This window comes from Dermacentor silvarum, chromosome 8 (genome assembly GCF_013339745.2).
Source record: "Dermacentor silvarum isolate Dsil-2018 chromosome 8, BIME_Dsil_1.4, whole genome shotgun sequence".
Taxonomy (NCBI): domain Eukaryota; kingdom Metazoa; phylum Arthropoda; class Arachnida; order Ixodida; family Ixodidae; genus Dermacentor; species Dermacentor silvarum.
The window spans coordinates 88,208,285-88,226,925 of record NC_051161.1 but is presented as its reverse complement, the minus strand read 5'-3'; the positions used below and the strand labels follow the sequence as shown (position 1 = coordinate 88,226,925).

The following is an 18,641-nucleotide window of genomic DNA, read 5'->3' as shown; positions in this document are numbered from 1 at the left end:
CCTGTAGGATCTTTCAGTGAGCACAACGAGCAAAGCTCATGATGGTCTGTGGCGACTGAAAAGGGTCGGCCGTATAAGTAGGGACGGAACTTCGCAACCACCCAAACTAGGGCCAGACACGTAAGCAGTGCAGTGATAGAATAGTTGCACTCAAAGGCCTAGAGGAGCCTGCTGGCGTGAGCGAGGGCACGGTGTTTGCCGCGCTGGAGTTGTGCTAGTACTCCGCCGATTCCGTGGCTGCTGGCAACGGCACAGACTTCGGTAGGTGCAGAAGAATCAGAATGGCCCAGAATGGGTGGAGTAGGGAGAACGGCGATTTGATGCGAGAACACAAAGGCTTCCCTCTCGCCCCAGTTGAAAGGGGCGAGAACGAGGCCTCTTTTTTCAAGAGCTCGGTTAGTGGTCATGCTATCGCCGCGAAAATTTTTCACGAAGCGGCGGAAGTACGAGCTAAGGCCGATAAAGCTAGTGGCGATGAACGATCCATCGACCTAATGTGTTCCATTTCGGCCCAAACCTAACGTCATCCGAGAAGTCCGATATCCAAGCATTGCTGGTGATCTTTCGATGGTTCTCGGCGTTATCACCGAGCGATCGAACTTGGCTGTACTACTCTTGTTCATCACAAGATCGACACTGGCTCCCATGCACAAGTGCGACACCACCCTCGTCGTGTTTCTGCTTGTGAACGCGCTGAAGTGACAACTCAAGTGGAAGACATGCTACAGCCTGGCCTCATATCTCGCTCGTTCAGCCCTTGGTCGTCCCCAGTAGTTCTCGGGAGAAAGAAGGACGGCACTACGCGATTTTGCGTAGACTATCACCGCCTAAACAGCATGACCAAGCGGGATGTACACCCCCTTTCCCGCCTCGACGACGCCCTAGATCAGCTTCACAGGGCTAGATTTTTTACTGCACTCGACCTCCTCTTCGGCTACTGGCAGGTCGGGCTCGACGAGAACATCGCAGACAAGACGTTTTTTATCACACCGGACGGCCCTGCGCATCAGATGGCCCGTAGCCAGCCAGATGAAGCTTTACGTCCCTCGTGATGCCTGTACTGAGCTCGTGTCTTAGTCGTATGCGAACTCGAGGGGAGATGGGGCGGCAAGCTTAACGGTAACGAAGAACGCTGCAAGTGAAAGAAGAGGAAAAGAAGGGCAAGCAGACGGGTGGAGCAGCAGTGGGTCAGGGGAATAGTTGGTTGTGGGATGGCTGGGATTTGTGACTGTCGTGTGCCGCTTGCAAGCCGTTCAAGGCACCAGACTCCCAATACAATATATTTCCATTGAGTCTTGATGAAGGCCGAACCCCGGCCGAAACGCCAGTAAAGTCTTGTACGTGCTTCTATTTTTTGAACTACTTCTGTGCCGGCTCCGGTTACTCTTTACTTCACTGATAAATATATATATATATATATATATAACGAGAAGAAAGGGAACCGAGGGGCCGATTTCTATTAATCATATAAGAAGCCAACAAACAGTGACACCAAGGACAACATAGAGGAAATTACTTGTACTTACTAATTGAATTAAAGAAATGATAAATTAATGAAAATGAAAATGGATGAAAAAACAACTGGCTGCAGGTGGGAAACGAACCCACGTCTTCGCATTACGCGTGCGATGCTCTCACCATTGAGCTACCGCGGCGCCGTTTTCCCATCCACTTCCATCCGTTTTCCCATCCCATCGCATGGTTTACAAGGCACTTTTAAAAGCTGCTGAATAGACATAAAACTCACAGTAATTATAAATGACTGAGACACAATTGTTCTTGCCGTTCTATTACTCATTGCAGTTGGCCAGTCGGACCCGCCAATGTCAATGCTTTCTACAATCCACATGGCAATGAAGTGGGTAAGAAAATAGTCCAAAGATTCTTTGCCTAATAGACACACCGATATATTTTTTTCTTGCATTGAAGGTATAATATCAGGAGGTAATTTCGGGCACCTTAAAAATGCTAGTCCCCGAAATTTTGAGTATGTTTAAAAATTCAATCTAATCACGCAATTTTCAGTACGTGAGACCATCTAACCATAATTGGTCGTTTCGGAGAGCACTATTACAGTCATCAGCAGAAAAATATCCTTGCAAGGACCCATTACCCGCCCAGTCAATCACTGCTAGCTGTAAATTGCGTAACGTGGCTCTGCACAGGTTCAGAGCACGCTGTCCCTGAATGTGATCGAAATCTGGCCGCAGTAGCGTTCCATTCCGTCAACAAAGGTGGAGTAAACCCTTTCTATGAGACAACTGCGATTAGGCAAGTAGACTCTCTTTAGTGATGGCAGTAGTTCTCCAAGTGAACTAGACTTTCAATCATATTCGCTAATAATTATGTACTGCACAAAATATGCGGGGCCAAGCAGCGGGCCCAAAAGAAGAGAGCATATACATACAGACAGGTTGCACAATGTAAAATTGCGGTAACCCGCTCCACTATGTTATCGTCCTTGGAAAAAAAACTATTTGACTGAATCTATTGTGGCAAAGTAAGGTGGCAAAGAATGTACGTTCACGTGGCCGCTGAAGCCTCGTTGCTGACATCACTGATACTGTGCTAAAGAAGAAGTTTGTTAGTGAGGCGTCAAGATGAGAATTATATCGGCTACAATTTTTTTTGCATGATATTGGCTCGTAGAACTACTAGCTCTCATAAGTTCTGAGGGGTATCCTAGTTTTGATAATGTGCTATATATAAGGTTTGCAACTTTCCATTGAATCTATTCAGAATTAAGAATGTTAGATTAATATGTGGCTTCTTGAAAATAACTGCACCTTCTAATTATGATCTAACCACGGAAGTATTGCCAAATAAGTCAGCTTTATTAAGGAAGTCTCTTGAGTTCAGGCTTCAAGAAACAATTTGTGCAAGGCGATAGGGCACATTTTAATAACAAGAAGAATTTCATGTAGTGATAAAGAATATTATTCTTCCGCTCCTGCATTACGCATTACTTCAATTCACATGAACATTTGGCAGGGTGATAACACAACGGTCAATGTAACATGCTGTACTGATTATAAGGCTAAGAAACCTCCAAGGCCGACGGTAATCGAAATTTTAGCAAAACTTGTTCTGGAATTGGACAGCTTCGAATTCGGCAATTACTATATATTGGTACGGTAATGCGTACAATAATTAAAGAAAACATCACTAACTCATTCACTTCATGCTAACATATGTTAGCATCAATACGTCAGCATGTTCTCGCTAACAGATTCACACAGGCAACCTCGGGCACGAATATTTTTTTCATGTTGACGGCAGATAGCGTAGCCTGTACTGTCGGCCCCAGGTTCCGCGTGCGCTGCCAACATGATCGCGGCAATGCATAACCACGATCTAGGGCGCAAGGTATTCGCACGCTATAACACTGTCCTACCCTACAGCTCGTACACTCAGATAACTTTCAGTATATCTTCTCATGTTTCATCAAGAAAACGAAGGAAATTGTTCTCCGATAATCTCGACAAGCAATTGTTAGTGACGATTCACAAGGTGTTAATTTAAGGGCTACAAAAATGCTTTCATAAAACTCGTGCCGCAAATAAAGTGAAGGTACAGTCTAATACTAGTTAGTGACCCTTTTAATGAAGTAATCGTAAATATACTTGATAAGTTTCTTTTTTTTTTTTTTTTGTAGCGTGGCAAGTCATCTGCTTGGAATGAGAGGGTGTGGAGCTTGCTCACAACACTAATGAGTTTAGCGGCTTGGTGCGAAAAGCATAAAAATATCATTGGTTCATTGAATTTTAGTTTGAGTGGCCGAGGTGACTAAGTAGCTATGACGTTGTGCTGCTGAGCACGAGGTCGCGGGTTTGACTCCTTGTTACGGCGGCCAAGGAGCCCTCTACGTTAAAAACCACGCTTTTACCTTCCGCCTTCCATATATATAAATATGTTTGTCTGTGCACGCATGACCTGGTATGTGTGCGACCGGAAATATTTCAGGTTTCTTTTTGTGCTCGTGTGTTCTTTCAGTGTTTCCTTCTGGCATACTGCAGGATCTCTTTTTCAAACATGAACTTCCATGGTGAGCTGTTCTTTGCATAAATCATCTGAGTTGACTGCTGTCCCGACGTGGAGACATCGCGAAAACGTTTCGTCCGCCATACGTGCTTATTCATTTTTGTCGCATCAAAACCGTAGTTTGGCAAAAAAAGGCACCGTGCGCGCATGAGGAATTGCCCTTCACTGCCACTTTACGTGCATTTATTGCACGTTGTTATTTATCGAGGCGCGCTGCTCTTTGAGAAAAAGTTAAATTGCTTAGCTACGAATTTCCGCTGCAGAATGGAAAGGCCAGAAACAGTCACCATGATGCCGCTGCTGCTCGGGTCCCACCGAAATTCACGGAACACCGGACGGAACCTACCTGCTCCGAGGCACACTCATTAGGTTTATTCACACAAATCTAAGGTATGCACGGGGGCCCAATTCGCAAATCTTTTCGTACATTTCTATTGTTTGCCATGGGCCGGCCGCCTTCGATAACATGTCCGACATCCCGAAAAACTGGTACCTGCTTTTACAAAGTTCTAGCCTAAAACGTTTTATTGCGATAGCAAGTACATGGACACTCCAGGCGCATTTCCGCCATTGTCGTCGGCGTCGGCGTGATGTTCCGTATAAAATTCAAGTCCTATAACACCGGGACCACACTCCATACGCTGTAGATGCGAGTGAAGCCGACTATGGTGCCTCGATCTCGCTCGCGCAAGGGAGGAAGGCGGGGAGGAAGCACGCCATCTTTCGCCGCGCGCACGGCACTGAGGACGTTGTACTCAAGCGGCGATTGCGCATGACGCGGTTGAGCGCGGCCGCTCGAGTCCTATCTTGAAAGCCATCTGCGATGAGTACCGAGTCTCGGTGAGTCGAGGGCTCATAGTTTCATCTGCGCTGTGTTCTCGCGGTTTTAGTTCAAGTTGAAGCGAAACGCAACATGAAGGTTAATTTGCTCGCTCGCTGCTGCTGCCGCTTTTCGTCACGTGAGCGTTTTGACAGCCAGTGTCCGCGCTCAGTGAGTGAGATGTGTTTCTGTTGGCCTGTGCGCCCATGACATCGTGCTTGTTATTTAGTTAATAAGCGAATGTTTACGCTTTTATACGGCCGACAAAACTACTACCCTTACTTCGTTTATCTGTCTACTAATTTGCTATCGCAATCAATGCTCCGCCTTTCGGTCGAAACTGCCACTTTGTTTGCGAATACGGGTCCTTGCCCCTAAACAAATACAATTACCCTGTTTTATTCGAAAAATGAGGTGTTTTCAGCTTTTTCTTTCTTTTTGTAAGCTAGTGATCCTTTCACGGCAATTATTCATTTAGCGTTTTTCTAAAGTTCTATTCTATTCAGTAGCCATTCATTATTCAAAATTTTGTTTTCAAACCAGCTCTAAAGATCTTGTGAGGATTTCATGCCGTCTTCCCATAAGAATTAGTGCTCTTGTGCTTAAAACTGATTGCTTGTCCCCCACAGCTGTCTCGTTTAGACTAGTCAGTAGAGGCGGGACACCTTATGACACAAAAATAAATATGTTGGCTCTAAATATTGATGTAAGTCTCTATGCGACTGCGTTTGACTATTTGATAGTCGATTCGACATTCGATACTTGCTATTCGTATTCGCTTCGTATTTGAAAAATTAGATATTCGCGTATTATTTATTCTTCGCAAGTGCGTCTGCATATGCTGTCACTGGAGCAGCAACCTGAACAGTCACCGCAATTGTGCTACCGATGCATAGAGAATACGGTTTCTCTCGCTGATGTTTCACTTATGCGTATCCATAAATTATGAGATAAACATTCATTCTGACGGGAAAACATAAAAATTACAAGGTGGGAATGTATCCGGCAAGCAGAAGCGTGGTTACGTGCTTGAAAAATAAATTCAGTTCTTGTCAGAGCACTTTGAGTACATCTACAATTTGGCAAACCTTTTCAAGACCATAACCGCCCATCGGCAGTGATATACACGAGATATACATAGGAGCGTTTTTGGAAAACATGAATGCGTGCGAAACAGCGAGAAAGAAAAGATGTAGCCGACCGTTTGCTGGAGGCGTTAGTGAGCCATATTGCGTGTCAGTCACTGCACCTTTACAGGTAAACAGTGTATATATGCATTTCTTCCACGCTCTTCCTCTCTGTGAGAATATGAAGCAGTGTCCTCTCGCACTTGAAACCTGATAAATTAACTGACACACAGAAACGACTTTGATGCAAATCTTGAAACTTCTGCTATAGGTCACTAAACTTTGGTTCTATTGGTGCGGTGATTGGACATGAAATCACACACGGACTTGACTTGACAGGTAAGCCTTTCAAGAAAAAGCATATATGCAGCAGCAACTTCATTCATCTCGTGTTAATAATGACATACCACTACTTAAAATACAACCGCCAAATGCTGCTGGCTTTTCAATGTGAGATATTATGTGACTGTAAATGATATGTACAAGAAGTTTGCCGGAAATAGACGTAAGAGAAATAGGACGGTAATTGTTAGCTAAGTGCTTGTCTCCAGATTTAAAGCAAGGAATGATATGCGCAATCTTCAAGTCATCAGGAAGACACCCAGTGTCGAGTGACTGCTGGAATATTAGTGATAAAATGTAAGATGAATTATCTGATGTTAGCTACAAAAGTTTTGCGCTGATACCATCCGGTCCAGGGCACATTTTGCATGGTAGCCTCTCTATTGCATGTGCTACGCCTGTTTCTATTATCGAGATAGTTGCAAACTCGTGAGAAATTGCTTGCACTTGAAGCATCGTAGTTTAAAGCGGCAGCTCTTCTGAGAAAACTGAAGCAAAATGCTGATTAAAATTTTCGGCAGATTCTTCTGTCAACAGCAGGTAACTACTTTCACATTTGAGTTGTACACTGGATTGCTTTTCTTTAGGGTTTACTACTCGCCAAAATTTTGCAGCGTCGGTAATCATCAGATTGGGAAGAGTACAGTTAAAGTATTTGTTTTTAGCTTCATTAATTGAGGTCATCGTAAATTTTGACAGCCTTTTGTAGTTTACCCAGTCTAGATTGGTATTTGATGTCGACGCTTTTATAAACGCCCGTTTTTTCTTGTTCATGGTTCTGTTCACGTCACGTGTGAACCAAGTAACGTCGGCTTTAGACGGGAGTTGGATTTGGTACGCAGCAATCTTCAATTTTTTAAGGTTGTCTCTATACAAAGACCAGTTCTGGTTCACTGATCGGCTAGCGAAATTGAGTAAGAATTCGGCCACAAAAGCCGTGAACTTGTGGTTCATTTTGGCGATATCTGCACGAGCATAGTCAAGTATTGTTTGCATTTCTTTTGTTTTCTTTGGGCGTGGTACTTCCAGAGTGCAGTGAACGGCCCTGTGGTCACTTATTTCCTCGAGAACAAGAGCGCTTCCGTATTCAGGATGGTTAGTAAATATCAGATCTAGAATATTTTCGCCTCGTGTAGGGTTTTTTAATTGGGAAAGGTTATGAAGGTCTACAGTATGCAGAAAGTGAAGGCATTCTTGGCAATTATTGTTACCGAGAACAGAAGGTGTCAACCAGTCTATTGCAGGATAATTAAAATCACCGGCCAAAACAAGTATGGCATTCGGGAACTTATTTATGACCTGTTCGATAGCATCGTTGAAAAGATCGACAAAATCGGGCTGACTATCGGGAGGTTGGTAGCACGAACCAATAACACAGTGCACATGACAATGACGCGCAACGATCCAAATCATTTCAAGCGGCGAGTTTATAGGAATAAGAGGCGGCTGAAATTCCTTTTTGACAGCAATTATTACGCCACCTCCCCGTGACACTTTTCGGTCTTTGCGAAAGACAGCAAATGACTTCGGCAACAATAGTTCATTATCAGCAATATGCTCGGTAAGCCACGTTTCTGTACCGATTATGATATCGGCATCACATGCAAGTATAAGTGTTTTTAAGATATCAACTTTCTTAAGTAGGCTTCGGAAGTTTGCCAGAAGCAATGCAACTTTATGCGCAGTTAGTTTGTAGTGAACAACTGTGGCTGGTCATTCATTCAAGGCTTGCCTTTGTTTACTCACTAGAACGAGACTAAGACAACGAGTCGTACCGATAGGGGCCATCCTGCATGTGCAGAGTGTTAAAACGGAGCGTAAAACGCTCGTCTTTCTTGCGGTTTTCCTTGGCAAAATCTCGAAGCTTTTTACGTGCCAGCTGGATCTTAGGCGAGAAGTCTTCTTCCAGCCGTACTTTGGGTGAGACAAGATTCTTTAGTTTGAAAGCGTTGCGCAGTGCATCTGTTTTTTGATTTGAAGTTGAGAAACTTAATCATAATAGGACGATTGAAACCAGTCCGGCGTTGGCCAATCCTATGGGCACGTTCTATGTCTCCGAGAGTTAGTTTAAGGTGAGCCGAAAAGAATTCTTTGACGATGCTCTCTGTTTTTGCGTAGTTTTCATTTTCTGTTTGAGGAAAGCTCTTGACAAGCAGGTTGTTCCTTCGCATTCTGTTATTCGTGTCATCAAGAACATCGCCAAGTTCTTCATTTACTCTGGCTATGCTCGTCTTGACTTCTTTTACTGAGTCGCTCATACCCTCGCAGTAGGTTTCTATTTGAGCTACACCACCCAACATGCCCTCAATGACTGTTACCCTAGTTTCAATGCCAGTGATGTTTTGTTGAATTTTCTTTAGCATTTCCATAGTTTCAGCGTGGCATTCATTGGCTAGGGACAGAACGTCATCAATCGTGGGACCAGGGTTCGACTCCACATCTCCGGCCCAAAGCAATAGCAAAACAAGAAACAAGGATAGTAACAGGCAAGGTCTAGGGCAAACAGAGCGGTAAAAGTTTGCCTCAGAGCTGAAGCAACTATTTCGGGCGCTTACTCGCTGACTGTGAGTGAGAAAAGAGCCAATCCGCGCGCAATACGTGGACACATCAACACCCATCGCGCATCAAAGCACAACAAACTATGGACACAGAAGGTAGGGGATCAGCAGCCAAAAACTACAAAAGTTGTAAGCTAGATATAGAATTCAAATGCCTACCTATAACGAAATACAAGCGACGATTCAGCCACTGCAGGTGGTGGCCGCGAATCCCAAGCCGGTGATGTTTCATGCTCCGTTATAAAGACCACTGTGGCGCTCCCGTCGTGGTAACGTCGGGGCGAGCCGCAGCTGTCCCGTGGTGCCTCGATGGACGACAGATAGGGTGAAAGCAGAGCTGAGCTTCTTGTGATAGTCAGCAGCCAGTCAGCAGCAGCACGAGGCAATGCTATAACGAAATACAAGCGAAGATTCAGCCACTGCAGATGGTGGCCGCGAATCCGATAACAATCCTTGATCCGATAACAATCTGTTACGTCCACTACCTAAGCATTTACCACAATAGAGAGGTTTAGCTTGTCCGGTAATCGGGCTAACGCAGGCAGACTGGGCGTTGAGGCGTTGGGGCGGAGGCGTAAACGTGAGCTGCTTGTATGGTACTGCCACCTGGTGGCGCAGAGATCAAACAGACAAAAACAGCTAATATTGCCGTAACCAAGTGTATTCTACTTCGCTGCTAGTGTGAATTTTCGGCAGTGGCGTAATCGTGCTGCTGCCGAAATTTACACCAGCAGCGAATAATAACGGCATAGAATTTACCGTCTTGTATCATTGTATCATCCCATAATCCCATAGTGTCCTTATCTCATTGTCTCATTGTATGAGCTGCATGCAAGAAATTGTGAAAAAAGATAAGCCAGGGCAATATAAACATTTGACAACTGAATTTTTCAATGTCTGAAGAAATACTTCAAAATAAATATTGGCAATGTGCAACAGTGTACAAGCAAAACATTCCATCTTAACAAGACAAAAGATTGTTTTTATCTTCTCGTGTCACCAGCACTAAGTCTTTGGCGGTGCAAACAAGACAAGATGTTTAAGGCTTTTTAAGCGAATTTTGTTTCCCCGTAGGATGGAATAGGCACATTACCTGTGCTGCATAATCGGGATATTTAAATTACCATGTTAGGCGTGCCCATGTCTTTTAACTACAAAAGTCAATTATTCCATACATGTGGGACTCAAGCTGACAGAAGTTTACCTTTCAATTTCTACTTGTATCCGAAGGAAGCCAGTATGATGCAGAAGGTCAACTGGATCCTTGGTGGAGCGACCAAACGCACAAGAATTACGAGGCAAAGGCGGCTTGTTTTATAAGTCAATATGGCAAAATAATTAACCCAGATGTAAACTTAACGGTACGTATATTCTTTTACTATAGGATACCCACACATCGTTAAATGTAGCAGGAATGGCAGACTGATTAGGTTTCTGAGAACTTATTTTTACTGATAGGTGTTTGCAAGCATAAAATTATGGATAGAATTCTTTTTTACTGCTGACATTGAAGTAAATATATGAAGTTGCTTTTGAATTCTAGCACTAATATCTTATACAACATGGCGTGCATATGTGAAGTACATTGAATAGTTGCGTCCTGTGATAACGGATGCTACCTATAGGTGTTGCTCTGTCATTCGCGCATAGCGTAACTTCATCATCATCATCAGCTATATTTAGTTCCACTGCAGCACGAAAGCCTTTCCCTGATATCTCCAATTACCCCTGTTTTGCGCTACCTGATTGCAACTAGCGCCAGGCAAATTTCCTAACTTCATCACCCCACCTATTTTCCTGCCGTCCTCGACTGCGCTTCCCTTCTCTTGGTATCCATTCCGTAACCATAATGGTCCACCGGTTATTCATCCTACGCATTACATGGCCTGCCCAGCTCCATTTCTTCTCCTTAATGTCAACTAGAATATCGGCTATCCCCGTTTGTTCTCTGATCCACACCGCTGTCTTCTTGTCTCTTGACGTTAGGCCTAACATTTTTATTCTATTGCTGTCTGTGCGGTCCCTAACTTGTTCTGCAGCTTCTTTGTTAACCTCCAAGCTTCTTCCCCATATTTTAGCACCGGCAGAATACATTGATCATGCACTTTTATTTTCAACGACAGTGGTAAGCTCCCAGTAAGGATTTCGCAATGCATACCGTATGCACTCCAACCCAATTTTATTCTTCTGTAAATTTCCTTCTCATAGTCAGGGTCCCCTGAGAGTAATTGACCTAGATAAACGTACTCCTTTAGAGACTCTAGAGGCTGATTGGCGATCCTGAATTCTTGTTACCTTGCCAGGCTATTTAACATTATCTTTGTCTTCTGCACATTATTCTTCAACCCCACTATTACACTTTTTCGGTTAAGGTCCTCGATAATTTGTTGTAATTCGTCCCCATTGTTGCTGAACAGGATAATGTCATCTGCAAACCGAAGGTTACTGAGATATTCGCCGTTGATACTCACTCCTAAGCCTTCCCAGTCTAAGAGCTTGAATATTTCTAAGCAGACAGTGAATAGCATTGGAGATATTTTGTCTCCTTTGTTGACCCCTTTCTTGGTAGGCAACTTTCAACTTTTCTTGTGGAGAACCAAAGTAGCTGTGGAATCTTTGTAGATATTTGCCTCATGTACTCCTTGATTATTCAATGCATCTATGACTGCTGCAATATCTACTGAATCATATGCCTTGTCACAATCTATGAAAGCCATATAGAGAGGTTCATTGTACTCCGCAGATTTCTCGATTGCCTGCTTGATGACATGGATGCTGTCCATTGTAGAATATCCCTTCCTGAAGCCAGCCTGTTCTTTAGGTTGATTGAAGTCAAAATTTGCCCTGATTCTTCTGGAAATTATCTTGGTGAATAGTAAGGATATTAGTTTTATCAGTTGTACAAACTTGTAAACAGGCATACTAACTAAATTAACAAGAATGGTGTCACGCGCGCACAAGCAAACCTGAACACATCTCACTCAATGACCTCGGAAACTCGCTGTCAAAACGCTGGAGTGAGGAGTGCGCCAGCAGCAGCGAGCGAATCGACCTTCGTGCTGTGTCTCGCACCATCGCAAACGAAGCCGCGAACAGGCAGGGCGCAGCGGACTGTGTCTCCAAAACAGATGGCTTTGAAGATACAGCGGCCCGAGCGGGCGCGCGCGCCGTAAAACTGTCCCCTCCCCTTACCCTCCCTATCCTCCCCCTGGAGCCTTGAGGGCGGGCACACGTGGCCACTCGGGCTGCCCGGAGTAGAACGCCCCCCCCCCCCCTCCTCCCTACCCTCCCCCGCAGCATTGCGCGCAACTGGAAGACGGCGCGCTTCCTTCACGCTCCTCTCCCTTGTGTGCCCCAAAGTCAGCCGCGATCGCCAGCTCACCCTCGCACGCGTTTACTCGTACATACAGGATACAGTCGTGCCGACGACTTTATCGCCCTTGCACTTTATACGGAACCGCACGGCGACGTCGACGCCAGCGGCAAAGTCCACCTGGAGGGTCCATATAATTCTGTCGCAATAATAGCAATGGGGTAAGAGCAATGCGGCCACTGTGAAACATAGAGCTATTTGGAGCTACAATATTTACGAGGTGCTCCGGGTATATGGAAAGGTGTACTGGTTCCAGGACTTACATTTGGAAATGCGGTTGTTTGCTAGAAGTTAGAGGTACAATCAGGATTCGATGGTAACCATAGGTCAGTGGGACGCCTCGCATTGGTCGCTCACGGGAAGGCTACAAATAGAGCTGTATAGTGTGATATGGGCTGGACAAGCTTTGAAGTTAGGGAAGCTCAGAGTGAAATTGATTTCTAAGAACGTCTGAGCAATAAGCAAGGAAGCAAATGAATTGTGAGAGTGTTCAAGTATTTGTCGAGGAAACTATTGGCTCACAGTGGAAGGAAAGTGGGAAGTTGGCCAGGTAGTGTGCGACCAGTATAGTAAGCAACTTGGCAACACAGAACATCAAATGCAAAGTCAGAGAGTCTGACGTAATCTCCTGGGTGGCGCCAATCGAAAAGAAACCAGCTATGAGTATCCACCGAAGAGGTAAAAACGAAGCAGGAGAAAAGCAGTTCATGATAATTCAAAAGGACGTTCTTTATTTTTCGAAGCGAGATCAGGACGCCTTAAAACGCGTAGTTATAAAGCGAGGTACACCAAGAAAGCAGAAGCATATGCTTGCTGCGGCAAAGCTAGGGAAAAAATGAAATAAATTTTATTAGAATGTAACGAAATCTACCCGGCGTTCTGTTTAGCCTTCGCTGACCTCCTTGAAGCATTCGGGTTCAGGAATAGCAGCGAGAAAGTTAACATGTCCAAAACAGGTTGGAGGTTTTGTGGCAGAAAAGTAGGGACACCACAAACAACGGAGGGGTACAGAAACATTGTTCCGTATATTGACTTAGAAAGCGTGAGGCTGGCATTTTCTGTAAAAAAGCGAGATAGGTATGACATTCGGCAAAATAAGAAAAAAAAGAGGCGGCGCAACTGACCGCCCCGTTTAAAAGGGGACTTTCATAGCACCCATCAATTCTATCCAGATCATGCAAATACCACATCCGACGAGAACGTGCCCCCAGTTGCGTATCCAGCGTGATATGTGTCTGTCATTAACAAACTTTTCTTTAATGTATATGCTACATATCTTGCGTATCTCAATACATATGTTGCATATCTGGTCGTCCCGCTGACAATTGGCTATTTCCAAATTCGAATGTCCTATGATCAAATCCTGAAAATTGAGTGTCAGCGTTTTCTATTCTACGCGCTTACGTGCCTACGCATACCTTTACTAGGATTGTCAACTCTTCTCCTGCCGAAGCGTAATCATTCTCTTAAGTTCGCGAGCCTACTTCTCAAAGAAATTCCGCCAATATGTTGGTATGCAGAACCTATACTTTCTTGCAAAACATGTACTCCCGGATGCATTTTTCAGTTCTTTGTCCAGGCCAGTGGATTTCTTGAGTGTGTGTTCGAATGTGCCCGTAAAACAAAATGCATAGCAGAGTTCAGAGTTCACACGAATTCCTTCAACGACCAAATTTCCTTTAAGAGGTTACATGAAACTCTGCAGCTATCATAGTTCATAATATTTTTATTGAACTTGAGCTTAATCAGTGAAACTGTTTGTCGTCTTACACGTTCATGCTTTATATCTTGCCAACGCAGCTTAGAGGAAGCGATACTCTTAACGAAAACATCGCAGACAATGTTGGATTGCGGATGGCTTTCGCGGTGAGTTACACCTGTATGTCCCTTGCAATTGCCACTATAGAGTTTCGAAATAGGCTAAACATTCGTATATATCGTATAAATAGGAACAGCTGTCTAAAAAACTCTCCCGTAATCGAGAGTAGATGCAAGCAGGAAATGGCTACCAAATGGCGTCTTTTGCTGTCGGTGGTGCCGCCGCATACAACCGATTTTCTTCCAACAGTGCAGCGGGCTCAGCGTCTGTCGCTTCTTTCTCTTCTTGTCGCGTCGAAGTGGTCGGCTGCAAATATCCAGCTAACTCACGGACCTCTGGCGTTGAAAAGAGCCCAGGCAACCCTGTCTCAGCGCCAAAAGATGACAATCAAGCGTATGGTGCCCTGCATGTGCCTTTTGAACGTCGCAATATCAGTGATATCGTGAACTAACATTAGCAAGAAATCGGAAGCAATGTTTCTTTTGTAATTTTACGTACAGTTACAATTACACGTTCGGAATTCCCTCTTTTTCATCCTCCTAACGTGTGCTGCCGTGCAGCAGTGCAGACGTGAAACACCACCATTAGTGAGAGGCGTTTCTTACCAGTGGCACCCGCGTCGTCGGAGCACCTGTTCTTCTTGCACCCTGGCTCCACTATTCCTTCATGAACGTTAACTACAAGACAAATGTAACTATCAAGTCAATTTTACGGCAAGGTAATATAAGTGAAACATACAGGTGTCTGTCGGTATCGGCAGACGGCATGGCCGCTACCTTGGTCCCGGCACCCATTTCATATGAACTATTCTTCTGCGCACCTTTCTCCGTAGAAAGTGCTCCACGTTACACAGTCATTAAATAGTACAGCTCAACCCGCCGTCGTTGCTTAGTGGCTATGGTGTTGGGCTGCTAAGCACGAAGTCACAGGATCGAATCCCGGCCATGGCGGCCGCATTTCGCCCCCATCGAGTATGCTTAGATTTAGGTGCATGTTGAAGAACCCCAGGTGGTCCAAATTATTCCGAAGTCCCCCACTACGGCGTGCCTCAGAATCAGGTAGTGGTTTTGGCACGTAAAACCTCATAATTAAAAAAACTCATTAGGCAAGACTCGTCGTCTATACAGTTGTCGTCATATCGTTATGGTCATAGTCGAGGCCTACTCTGGTGAGTGAAGGTCGTAACAAAGTGGGCGGCCACTCGCGGAGAAAGTGTACGTTTCATATAGCCGGGGAGATGGGAATCTCACAATGACCACGACCGATTTCAAATAAAGGTGTCTTCAGCAATACAGTGTGTCACAAGATTACTTGAATGCGAATCGCAATAACTTCTACAGAAAACGAGACATGGCTGCTGCCTGAATCTTTTCATATAGCGTTTCTTGGCTTGCGGTTGGCTTCTGACATCAGCAAACATGCCATGTCATTGATTTCAGCCTAAAGTCTTCATGAAATATGTCACAATTACAGGCGTATCAAGAAATAATAAAGAAACGATGCGAGAAAAATGACACTCGATTAAATGGCCTCGAACACATCTCTGGAAAAGAATTATTCTTCCTATCGAATGCAATGGTATGTTTTGTTGACAAGAATAATTGTAAAACGACATATTATTTCGTTGGATCTCAGATGAAGATAGCGAAATGACAACCATTTCTCATTCTGCAGGCATGGTGTGAAGTCATCACTGAGGACGGACTCCGGTGGGATATTGAAAATAGCAGGTACAGTCCAAACCAATACAGGCAAGTAAAGCTCTCGTTATTTCGTGATCACTCTTCAGGCGCATGCAATATTTGCTGACGAAGTGGCGTGCAAGTACGGCAATGACGATTAGAAAGATATCACGTCAGCTCTATATTTCCGTCCCACACTGCGCCATAGTGCGGTTACTCTCGGCAGCACATCATTGTGACGCAATGCACACAATAGTCAGACCCTGCAGGAAAGTACTCTAATAGTTTTAGAGCATGACAAGGCTGATTCCACAAATATTATTGTACAATCAATTTCCGCTTCTCTATTCAGGCTGTCCCAGTATGCCCAAATTATTACAATTCTGGTTTCCATAAAGACGTGTAATCTCTCAAAATATAAATATTGCCACTGGTGCTATGCCTACAAATCCGACGTGACAAAACAGGTTAAAACATCAAGCCGCTTCGGAAGAGTGCCCAGGAGAACTCTACTGTAGTTTATACGTAGGTATGCAATGGGTACCACATTATTACGCTAAAAGTGTTCGTAGAAGCAGGTGTCAGGTAATAGTAGTGTTGGACATATTATTAGTGAAGGCGGCTGGTCAATGGCAAGCAGCACTTACGAACAAACAGCTTTGTGAATTCGGCCCCAGATGTCTTCGCCTTGCATGAAGGCTACCCGCGGTGGAGAGAATTTTCTTGAGTGTAATTAGGCTGCCTACACGGTCCCCATTTGCCTGACGTTCCTGGTTTCATCATTAAATACGCGTATGTCCGTAGTGTACAGAAAGGTTTCCTTCTTGTCAAGACCCAGCTGTTGACGACGTTCTCGACCAGCAACTTGCCGGTCACAGTCCACCCCGCAAGTGTCTTTTGTTACAAATGGGCAAGCGATATCCTGCCACAGTTCACGCAAAAAGCTTGAAATGACAGCGCATGCTATCGCTCATATAGAAGCGCCAACGGCAGCTTTTTATAGATGGTCAATTTGGAAGCATTCGAAATTTCGCTGTTTAATAGAGTGAAACAACGAAAACTTATCAACGAGGAACGACGAAATCTGAACCAGCAGCGAGCGTCAACGGTGCTTCAAAAACAGTGTAAAACAAGGAAGATGTTCCCAGCCACGCAGGTGTCGACATCAAACAGGCAATCTTGGAGCCCGTACAATAGAGATGCCACTGCGTCCTCATCACTTGCATTCCCTCAGTCATGTTTTATTTCACTACCGTGATCATCAACAAAACTATTTCAATGGCATCCGTTATACGACTGCGCATAATAACACGTGCAGTACAGAAACGAAGCAGGCGTCCGAAGCGAATAGCTATTACTTTGCTCTTTTGATGCAAACTTTCTAAGGTAAATCGTATAACACAAGCATCAAATTAAATACACGCAATAATGTTTATGTTTTCATTTCTCTTCCAGAGTCAATGTGCCCATGATGAACATGGCAGAATTTTCCGAAACGTTTAATTGCTCAAAGCCCGCAGCGATGAATCCCAAAACAAAATGCACCTTATGGAGACTGTCATCAACAGAAACAAGACACGTGACAGAAGAAGCCGACACACCTTCCAAGGACACGGAAGGCAGCAGTAAAACGCTTATATATACATAGCCTCGTAATTATAACTGTACCAGCACATTGGGCCTTATAATAGCGTTCTAACGGCATTCTAATGGTCCTTCTAACAGCTATTAGAAAGCTGCGCATCTTGCCTAGTTAATTATTTCACCATGCAGCTGAAATATAAATCAAAGCACGTCCACGTGAAACTGGTCACAATTAATGAAATGCGGCAAGAAGCTTAGCGACGGGCAAATATACGTCTCAAAAAAAAATCCGGAAGCTCAGAAGGACATAATTAACTACAGCTCAACCTCGATTTAATGAAGTGGATCGCAGCAAAGATTAATTTCGTTAAATTGAGAAAGTCGTTAAATCAAACATACCTAAAACACTAGTGCGATAGCAATATTTATTCATTAGCTGAAAAGATGCAATCTTTTCTGGTATAGGCTATACGTCAGCAGAGGACATACGTACTTATCGTAGACGCCTAGCCATTAGAAAGCGAGGAATAGTGAATTTCGCTTTAATAAACGTTTCTAATTGTATCCAATGGTCCCAAATTGCATACCACTGCTCCCATTCGTAGTAAACAGCGGATGCTGTGCAACGGCCTATCGACCAAATTAAGTTGCCTGCTCACCAGACGCAGAAAGGCCAACAGAGCCTACGACGTCAACTTCGTCAACAACTATACTCGCGGACAACTTTCTGTGGCAATGAAGGGAAAGCTACGGCCGCGTGGATGCTGCACATGTGTTACCGCGCCAAGTAGTCCGGCAGCGTTTGACAATGCTTTGGTTACTCGGAACAGACGCTGAATCGACGCAGCTTCCACGTGCGATGGTTTCGCGCTTGTCCAGACGAGGATGGGGAAAACCGCAAAATAAGTAAACTTTTACACTCAGCGTGGTGTTCTGTCTTATTTAACTGTTGCTAATAAGCTGTTTATGCTTTCTCTTCCGCAGCCTAAACCAACGTAGATAAAAACGCGGGAGTCTTTTCAGAAGCACTCTCACCTGTGCACGATTTGCCTCCGTAGCTTTCCCTTCATTGCCACAGAAAGTTGTCCGCGAGTATAGTCCCAGCTGTTAGACATGGCTGGCGTTGTCTGAAATTTTGTAGTGGCTAGCATCTATGTAAGTTACGTATGACAAAAACGAAGGGGCTTCTACATTTCACAGACAGACTAAATGTGTGACAAAAGCCTATTAACTGGCGCGCTTTTTAACATGAGGAGAGCCGCGAAGGGGGAAGACAGATCACGTGATCAGCAGAG

At 44.4% G+C, this 18,641-nt stretch overlaps 1 protein-coding gene across 7 annotated transcripts in view; it reads left to right on the top strand.

Moving 5' to 3' along the window:
* Positions 1 to 16,140, top strand: part of LOC119462260 (neprilysin-1) — a 60,275-nt gene extending 44,135 nt beyond the window's left edge. Inside the window, exons 13-19 of one of the 7 annotated variants that reach the window (XM_049673195.1) lie at positions 1,804 to 1,862; positions 3,994 to 4,045; positions 6,260 to 6,327; positions 10,119 to 10,249; positions 14,062 to 14,127; positions 15,554 to 15,658; positions 15,755 to 16,139. In XM_049673195.1, the coding sequence (XP_049529152.1) occupies positions 1,804 to 1,862; positions 3,994 to 4,045; positions 6,260 to 6,327; positions 10,119 to 10,249; positions 14,062 to 14,127; positions 15,554 to 15,658; positions 15,755 to 15,889 (616 nt within the window). In that variant the 3' untranslated portion in view covers positions 15,890 to 16,139. The other 6 variants (XM_049673197.1, XM_049673196.1, XR_007468508.1 and 3 more) reach the window with 6 other exon arrangements.
* The last annotated feature ends 2,501 nt before the right edge of the window (positions 16,141 to 18,641 follow it).